The sequence below is a fragment of the Babylonia areolata genome, chromosome 4, assembly GCF_041734735.1.
Source record: "Babylonia areolata isolate BAREFJ2019XMU chromosome 4, ASM4173473v1, whole genome shotgun sequence".
Classification (NCBI taxonomy): Eukaryota; Metazoa; Mollusca; class Gastropoda; order Neogastropoda; family Buccinidae; genus Babylonia; species Babylonia areolata.
The window spans coordinates 13,760,538-13,770,427 of record NC_134879.1 but is presented as its reverse complement, the minus strand read 5'-3'; the positions used below and the strand labels follow the sequence as shown (position 1 = coordinate 13,770,427).

At 47.6% G+C, this 9,890-nt stretch overlaps 1 protein-coding gene across 1 annotated transcript in view; it reads left to right on the top strand.

Moving 5' to 3' along the window:
- Positions 1-2,542, top strand: part of LOC143281393 (uncharacterized) — a 57,661-nt gene extending 55,119 nt beyond the window's left edge. Inside the window, exons 2-4 of the mRNA XM_076586600.1 lie at positions 1-345; positions 1,453-1,819; positions 1,856-2,542. The exon at positions 1-345 is cut by the window's left edge and continues 1,527 nt beyond it. Coding sequence (XP_076442715.1) covers positions 1-345; positions 1,453-1,819; positions 1,856-2,542 — 1,399 coding nt within the window. The remainder of the gene's footprint in view (positions 346-1,452; positions 1,820-1,855) is intronic.
- Positions 2,543-9,890: the final 7,348 nt, after the last annotated feature.

Genomic DNA, 9,890 nt, shown 5'->3' with positions numbered 1-9,890 from the left:
TGGCAGTGGTAGTGCTCTTGTTGGTGGTAGTGGTGGTGTCGTAGGAGGTGACGGGGGCGACATCTCCTCGGAGGAGGGCGACGACGACGCCTTCACGAGCGAGGTGTGCGGCAGCGGCAGCAGCAGCCCGCCGCCGCCGCCGCCGCCACTGCGGCCGCAACGCATAAGCCCGTTCTTGAACACGCCGAAGCAGCGCAAGGAGGAGCGGCGCAAGGTGCTGAAGCTGTCCATCCACAAGATGCGCGCCGTGGAGGACCCTGAACACTTCCTGCGCCGCTCCGTGCTCATCAACAACACCATGAAGCGGCTGCAGCAGGAGCTCAGAGAGGAGAAGTTGAGGAACAGGTGGGTGGTGGGTGTGTGTGTGGGTGTGAGGGTTGGGTGTGTGGGTCGGGGTGGCGGTGGGGTGGGTATGTGTGCCGCTCCGTGCTTGCCAACACCACCATGAAGATTGTATTATTACATTGTATTACTCTTTTCTTCTTTTTTTTTGTCTCAACAGAATTCTCTGTGTGAAATTCCGGCTGCTCTTCCCAGGGAGAGCGCGTCGCTACACTGAGAGCGCCACCCTCTTTTTTTTTTTCTCTCTCTCTCTGTTTTCTTTTTTTTTTTTTTTTTTTCCCCCATGCATGCATATCCCAAGTGGAATTTTCAACAGAATTTTGCCAGACACAATCCTTTAGTTGCCATAGGATCTTTTACTTGCGCTCAGTGCATGCTGCACACGGGACCTCAGTTTATCGTCTCATCCGAATGACTAGCGTCCAGACCACCACTCAAGGTTCCAGTGGAGGGGGAGAAAATAACTGGCGACTGTGCCGGGATACGAACCAGTGCGCTCATAATTTATTCTCTTGCTTCCTAGGCTATCACTCCAAATGAGGGTGCGTGGGTCGGTGTGTGTGTGGGGGGGGGGGGGGGGGGGGGGGGGGGGGGGGGGGGGGGGGGGGAGGGATGTGTGTGTTTGCCGCTCCGTGCTCATCAACGAGACCATGATGCGGCTGCAGCAGGAGCTCAGGGAGGAGAGGTTGAGGAACAGGTGCTTGTGTGTGGTTTGAGTGGATGGAGGGCCGGCGGGTGGGTGTGCATCGATTGTGGGTGTGTGGATGGGTGTGTGTGTCACACACACACACACACACACACACACACACACACACACAGATATATATATATATATATATATATATATATATATATATATATATATATATATATATATGCATCATTGTAATCTGAAAACGTTAGTACTTGTTAACTTGAACATTGTCATAATTATATACTCGAAGTATGTCAGTGAAAATACTCTGTCATAGTTATTGTGAAATATGATGCATTGAAAACAATGACAAGTTGGGGGCGGGGAGAAATTTCTAGGTTGAGAATGTTGCATGCATCCCATTTATAAGAAGAAAAAAAAAACAAAAAAAAACAAACTTTGTTTTAAACCCACAGCCCCCGCAGAAGCTACTACGGCCTGTACCGCCGGGCCTCGCCCTTCCACTACGATGACGCCCTCAACCACAACACCACCACCAACACCACCGCCCACCAACACCACCTCCACCACCTCAACAGCTACGTGCTCAGCGACGAGTCCTTCGGGCTCGGCCTGAGCGGCGACAACGACCGTATCACGGACGACATGACGGACGCTCTGGTGACCCGCCTGGAGGCCACCTCATCGCCCCTGGTGGTGCCTACCCCCTCGCCCTCCCCGTCCCCGCTGGACGACCCCGAGAGGTGTCTGGTGGTGGACTTCCCCATGCCCGGGGTGGTAGGGGTTGGGGGGGAGGAGGAGGTGGTGTTCCCCTCCACCGCCACCACCACCCCCTCCCTCTCCCTGTCCTCGTGTCTCTCTGACAGCGTCACCTCCAGCGTCACCGTGTCCATGTCCATGTCCATGAACACGGACCTGGTGGCGCTGTCGTCGTCTTCGTCGCCGTCGTCGACGTTCGTGGTGGGAGAAGAGGAAGAAGAGGACGACGAACCCCCCTCATGCCCAGTGTCGCTGTCGGAAGGTTTGTGTTGCTCCTCCTCCCCCTCCTCCGCTTCCAGTCTCCCCGTCTCGTCGTCGCTGTCGTCGGAGGCGGAGGGTGAGGAGGAGTCGGCCGCGGGGGTGTTGGAGGTTGACTGCATCACTTCCACCGTGTCTGACCTGATGTCGTCAGTGACGGATATGACGTCATCGCCGTCGTTGTTGTCGTCGTCGACGACGCCCTCGATGCTGGAGCTGACGTCAGCCAACTGCGTGTCTTCTTCCTCTTCCTCTTCCTCCTCCTCTTCTTCCTCTTGTTTTTCGTCGTGCCCTGTCGCTGTGTCCTGCAGCGGTAGTGGTGGTAGTAGTAGTGGTGGTAGTGGTGCGGCTGACATTGACAACGCGTTCGTCATGAGTTCCTCCAACGTGGTTCGCGAGTCCCCGTCTCCGTCCCCGTCCCAGTCGCCCAGCTCTTCGTGCTCCAGCGAGAGCCAGAGGGAGAAGCAGCTGTACACGGAGATGGACGTGGTGTTCAACAACCTGATCCACGCGCTGGGAGACAGCTAACACCAACTGTGGAATCCACCACGCCCCTCCCTCGGAAATTCTCCCCCCCCCCCCACCCCCACCCCCACCCCCATCTGGCCCTCCTCACATCTCTCACTCTCTCTCTGTGTCTCTGTCTATCTCTCTCTCCCTCTCACTTTCTCTTTCTCTCAACCCCCCCTCCTCTCTCTCTCTCTCTCTCTCTCTCTCTCTCTCCACAAGTGGTTTATAAGAAAAAGAAGAAGAAAAGATGAGTTTCAGACATACATCCGCAATGCTGCGTCTTGTTGCTTTATTACAAATACTAACTGATCAAGTCTGGTGACGCAAACTCTTGGTGCAGCGTGACAAGTCTTTAAAAAAAAAAGAAGAAAAAAAAAGTGTCGTTGAAAAGCAACGCGTCATACCAGTCGCGGTTTCGTGTGCCTGTTGCATGTATCCATTCATTCATTCGTTTATTCAGTCACCTCCTCACTCTCTCTTAATCATCGACAACTCCTGTCGCGTTTATGAACATGGACCACCACCACCACAATCAACAAGAAACCTGTCAACCAGTTTCCATGACGAATTATTACGCGCGTTGTCTAGTCATCGACAACATATATACACGGATCGTTTTGTATTTTGCGCTTGCTCATGAATGTGTGTGTGTGACAAGTTGGCTGACACCTGATTGGGAGCGTAGTTTCCTGGCGGTGTCATTGATTGATTGATTGATTTTTTTTTTTTTTGATTTTTTTTTTTTTTTTTTTTTTTTTTTTTGCACCGTCAGCACCACCAGATGTGGAGTTGGGCTGTTTGTGTTGAGGAGAGAAGAGAGGAAGAAGATGGAGATATTGTGAAGTGGATCGTTATGTTAGTCTTGTGGGGTTATTTTTTTCTTTCTTTCTTTCTGTTTTTTGTTTTTGTTTTTGTTTTTGTTTTTTTTTCCAAATGATGGCTCAGTCGAAGAGCCTGTACTGACTGACTCAACTCCATCTGCTGTCTTTGCCTCTTGTTCCGATGCTCTGGAACTGTTGTGTCGCGGGGGACAGTGGGGATGTCGTGATGGTGATGGGAGGTGAGGGGGTGCAAGGGAGGGTTTTGGTGTGTGGGTTATGAGACTGATCACGCTTCTTCCCCGTGACCCCACCACCACCACCACCACCACCACTCTTCCCCCCTACCACCCAACTCGTCATCCAGCAGAGTGCATATTAATTAAGTACGTGCATGATATATATATATATATATATATTTTTTTTAATAATCTTTTTATGTTTTTGTTGTTATTGGGGTTTTTTTTGTTTGTTTATTTGTTTGTCCGTACTGGGCTGGAGTGTGATGGTGTTCAAATGGTATGTGGATCGCGATATCATTCACTGTGACTGTTTGTGGGAAGCCGAATGCCGCACGTGCAAAATGTTTGCCCCTCTCCTCCCCCACCAACTGTTGACAGCACTGTGAAGATTGTGAATGTTCCTTCCTGTGATGGATGCCTTCGTTATGATGATGACGATTTATCATCATCATCATCATCATTATTGATATATTAGAATTAAATTACTATCTGTATCACTATCATCATTATTTCCGTTCACTTATTTTAGTTTGATTTGTTTCTCGTCGTTTAGTTTTTCAATATTGACGTGTGTATTTCACACACACACACACACACACACACACACCACACACACACACACACACACACACACACACACCACACACACACACACACACACACACACACACACACACACACCTGAAACCAAACATTGTGTGCGCGCGTTTGGTTTGGAATGAAATGGAGAATGAAAAAAAGAACAATATTTTTTTTTAGTTCATGGAACAGAATGGAACTTGCTTAAATTCATGATAATACCACTGCCGTCGTCATTGCCATTTTGATCATCTATCGTTGAAATTTTCATCACTGTTATCATCATTACCATAATCGTCATCGTTATCTTTCAAGATTTTCGAGACCAGCTGCAATCAAATGTTTCAATATTAGATGTGTGTGTGTGTGTGTGTGTGTGTGTGTGTGTGTGTGTGTATACCTTATGATAATGATAATATAGGGCTGAAGACTACAGAAAGGTAGAACATGCATTTTTTCCAGACTGTGAATTGGTGGAGGAGTGTATGTGTGCGTATGTGTAGGTATATTTGTGTGTTGTGTACGCGCGTGCGCTCATGTGTGTTTTTTGCTCACCTTGGAGAATCCATTGATTTCATTTTTTAGTAGCTGTCGGGTTTTGTTTTCTTTTTGCTTCCTTTTTCCATTATTTCATGATAAATGTTCTTACTTTAAGACCTGTGTATTCATGTATCAGTAGTATTGTAAGTGTTTGATTGATTGCAGCTGTTACGCTAGTACTTTGTAGTAGCAGTAGTGGCAGCAGAATCAGAGCTGCATCCATGTTTGTTTGTTTAATGTTTTTTGTTTTTTGTTGGCTTTTTTTTTGTGTGTGTGTGTGTCAGTGTTTTTTTGTTTTATTATTTTTTTTATTATTTTATATATGATAAATTCAGGTCCCGAAGTACCTGCCTCCGTCCCTGTGGTGACAGCTGTCAGCGAAAGGACCGATGGCTGACAGGTAGCTGATACGGTGTTATTATTTCATAGACAGGGACACTTGTCACAAACAGTGTGAACAGGACAGAGTGAGATTTGTCGTAGGGGGTAGACAGATAGACAGATTAGATGATATTATTTTATCGATATTGCATTGTAGTGTTTTGTATTGTATTACTCTTTTGTCACAACAGGTTTCTCTGTGTGAAATTCGGGCTGCTCTCCTCAATAAAGAGCGCGTCGCTACTCGGACAGCGCCACCCACTTTTTTGTTTGTTTTTGTTTTTGTTTTTTGTTGCCTGCAGTTTTATTTGTTTTCCTATCGTTGTGGATTTTTCTACAGAATTTTGCCAGGGACAAACCTTTTGTTGCCGTAGATTCTTTTACGTGCGCTTAGTGCATGCTGCACACAGAACCTCGGTTTATCGTCTCGTCCGAATGACCAGTGTCCAGACCACCACTCAAGGTCTAGTGGAGGGGGAGAAAATACTGGCGACTGGGATTCGAACCAGTGCGCTCATATTCTCTCGCTTCCTAGGCGGATGCTTTACCACTGGGCCAACACTCAGCATAGGGACATTGTGTCACATTCAGTGTGGATATAATTATAAACTATTATAATATTATAAACTATCCATTAGGGACACAATGGGATTTGTTGTTGAGGGTACCGTTTCCACTCGACCCCTCAGTACGTAACTCGACAGTTGCCTTTGATGTATCCCCCCACCTTCCCTCATAATCACCACCCCTATACGCACACCCATTCAATCCCTTACACACACACACACACACACACACTTTTTACACATATGTGTCTCAATTCAGTAGTGGTGTTTTTGTCATCCCATAAAAAGTCCTCCCCCCCCCCCCCTCAATAAGGGGGTGATGGTGGTTTGGGTTAATAAGTTCGTGCAACCGAGCATGGCAAGGGTTCGTCAAGATCATTGACGACACCAATATTTGAATTTTTTTTTTTTTTTTTTTTTTACATTTTTTTTTAAAACTTAAAATAATCGTATATAGTATTCTCCTGGTGTGAAAATGAGAAGGGGGGTTGTGTTGATAATGAGGTTTACTTACACCGGGCTACAGCCCACGTGCGCTGCAAGCGGCACGGGAGCTGACAAACTACTCAACGTGGAAGAGGATAGAACGGATCGGTAGTGTTGCGTCAGATACGTATTCAGTCTTTTCTTTGTCTGGGTGACTTGGGACCAACGGGGGTGTATTAATTTTGTTTGACGGCCGCTCGAAACGAAACGTCAGTGTCACAGTGATAACACGTGAGTTTGAGATGTTATGGCTGGAAGGCTGTCTGTCTGTCTGTTTGTCTGTTTGGATGCGTCTGCATTATATGTCTTTGTACTCTGTGTGCCTCCCCCACCCCCACCCCCACCACCTCTTTTCTCTCTCTCCCTCGGCCTTCCTATTCGGACCTTTCTATCCTCCCCTTTATTCTTCCATCCACACTTTCTTCTTCCTCTGTGTCTCTGCCCACCCTCTCTCTGTCTCTCTCTCTCTCACAAACACACACACACTCACACTTACACACACACACACACACATTATGTCTGTCTGTGTGTCTGTCTCTCTCTGTCTCTGTCTCTCTCTCTCTCCCTCTCTCTCTCGTTCTCCTTCCTTCCCTCTCTCTCCATCTCTCTCGTTTCCCTTCCCCCCAGTCTCTCTCCTTCCATCTCTCCTCTCCCCTTTCCTTCCCACCCGCTGTCTGTCTTTCTCTTTCAGTCTCCGTCTCTCTCTCTCTCTGTCTCTCTCTCTGTGTCTGTCTGTCTGTCTGTCTGTTTCTCTATCTGTCTGTGTGTGAGTCTCTCTCCATTATTACTAGTCTGTTAATAAGGGCAAAGACCTGGAAACTATCAGAGAAACAAGGGGAAACTGTTTGAACTGAACGATTACTCAAGAGCTACAGATGGGAATCATGCCATGCACGTCAACCCCCAACCCCCGCACCCCTCCTGCTCGAAACTTTCTTTCCCTCTCTACTCCCACCCTTCTCATCCACACCCTTCCTTGAAAGAGATAACAGGGCCAGGGCCAGAGGGCTGGTTGGTTATCAGGCAATGACCTGTAACAGTGTTGTTGTATTGGAATCAGTTTTCCTTTTCAGCGTTCTGCTGGTCACACAGATTCTGTCTGTCTGTCTGTCTGTCTGTCTGTCTCTCTCTCTCTCTCTCTCTCTCTCTCTCTCTCTCTCTCACACACACACACACACACACACACACACACACACACACACCACACACACACTCTCTTTCTTTCTTTCTAGTGTTCTGGATGCACAGGTTCTGTTTGTATCCAGATAACTTGTTTTGGCTCAGTCTGTCTCTCTGTCTGTCTCACTCCCCCCCCCCTCCCCCTCCTGTGTGTGTGTGTGTGTGTGTCTTTAGCATTCTGGATACTCCAGTTATGTATCTCTGTGTACTCCCATTCCTCGTCCCCCCACCCCCACCCCGACCCCCTCACCGCCCCCTCTCCCCCTCTCTCTCTCTGTTCCTCTCTCTTTCTGTGGCTTCTCCTTCTCCCCCCCCCCCACACCCCCACCCCCCGCCCCTGCCTTCTCTCCCCTTCTCTCCCCAACCCACAGTCTTTTGAAACGTGGACTCGGCGGAATGGATTTTGTACAGGAAGCGAAGAGGGAAGGAAGGAAGGAATGGAGGAGATTGTTTTTCAGCAGTGGGTTTCAGTCAATGATGAAATGTTGGTCTACGTGCTGTGCATAGGGGGAGAGAAATCCGGTCTGCTGACAAGAACACCCCCAGGGGTGTGTGGGGTGGGGCGCGGGGAAGGGCGGGGGGGGGGGGGTGCGAATTCGCTAGGGACTGAGGTGAGGAAGTGGGGGAGGGTGTATTCTTCTTTCTGGGTTATAGATTTCTGACAATCTATTTGACTCTCTCGAAGACCTGAAGAACAGTGCTGCGATCCGTCGGAAGCTTTGTAGACTTACGTCGGATTGAAAAATAGGATAGGACGGGGATAAATGTATCTCCTGAGTATGAAGGCGAGAAGGCAATTAGAACTGTATTGTGTTCTCTGAGATGAAAAAGAGGGGTACATATATATATGGCTGTCATGAAAGACAGACTGGGACAGAGAGAGACATATTGGCGGACAAAAATAAACATGGGAGTCGCTAGTAACATTTAGAGAGATGAAGGACGCATGTGACAATTCAACTAAAAGATAAACAGGGAAGAAGTGTTATTTATATCATGGTAGGTTTTGCCAAGGGCACGTCTGAGGACTCTCAAGCTTTAGTGGATGAAACAGCTATTCACACACACACACACACACACACACACACACACACACACACACACACACACTCACACACACACACACACACACACACACACACACGCACACTCGCACACACACACACACACACACACACACACACACACACACACACACACACACACACACACACACACCTGTCAATAAAAATTACATCGTCGCCACCCCTCTGTCCGTGTTTACATGTCTGTCTGTGTTTTGTCTCTGTCTGCCTGTCTGACCCCACCCCCACCCTCACTTCTCTCTCTCTCTCTCTCTCTCTCTCTCTCTCTCACTTAACCTTATCCAGGGATGTCTTTTGAAACGTGGACTAGCGAAATGGATTCTGTACAGGAAGCGAAAGGGGAAGAAAGGGAGGAAGGAAGGAATGGAGGGAGGAGATTCTTTTTCAGCAGCGATCTTCAGTCTGTGATGAAGTGTTGGCCTACGTGCCGTGCATAGGGGGAGAGAAATCCGCACTGCCGGGGGGGGAAAACCCAAGCAAACAACAACAAAAACCCACCCAACCAGGGGGTGGGGGGTGGGGAGGGGATGTAGATAAAAGACTTCCCCCATAGCTCCCCCTCCCCCTCCCCTCTCTCTCTCTCACTCTCACTCTCCTTGTCCGTCTGTCTGTCTGACTGAGGAGAAACGTTGTAACATTGGAAACTGTGCAGACTTATGACGGACACAAAAACATCAGAAAACCGTGGTAAATTTTACATACATGCCTGTTATGAGTGGGAGGCAGGAAGGCAATTATTTTGAGTTGTATTATGTTCACTATAAGTTTTATTATGCTACATCTAGTCAATCCGTCAGGAGGGAGAGAGGGATAGACGTCCCCCCGTGGGGATGCCGGGGGTCTTTCAGTATAAATAGCATCCCCGCCTTCTGAAAATTCTGTGCTAGAAATTTCCTCTTATCTATCACTCTCTTTGTTTCTGCCTTTTTTTTCTTTTTCTTTTTCTTTCTTCACTGTTGTCTCCTTTTTCTGCCTTCCCAGGCCATTCCCCTTTCTTTTTTTCAAGCAAGCCTTGACACGGTTTTTCTCCTCTCCGCAGTCTATGATGTACTATCTGTGCTGTTTTGCTCTTGCGATTAGGTAGTGAGATGTAAACACTGGGATGGACTCTAGCTGCTTATTCTGCAGTGTTATTTGCCTATATGTATTTTTTGTTTGGCTTTGAAGTATTGTTGTTTTTTTCCCTTTTTTTGCGATTTTTAAAAATCTGGGGATGATAAATTAAGTGTAATGGCTGGCGTCCTCAGCATGGCCTGGTCTTATTTGCCATAAGGAGCTAAATGGTTGGGATACTGTGTCATGAACTGTGTTTTGTGGGGTTGTATTAGTGTTGTTGTTTTGGTTTTTTTGTTTTGTAGGTGTGACAGTTTTGTGTTGACGCGGTTGAGCGTTTGTATGGTTTGACAGTCCTGATATGGCCCTGTGCGGTAGACTGCTCTATAAGCAACAAGAATAAGAATAAAGGATAGACGTGAAATATGAGAGTTGCT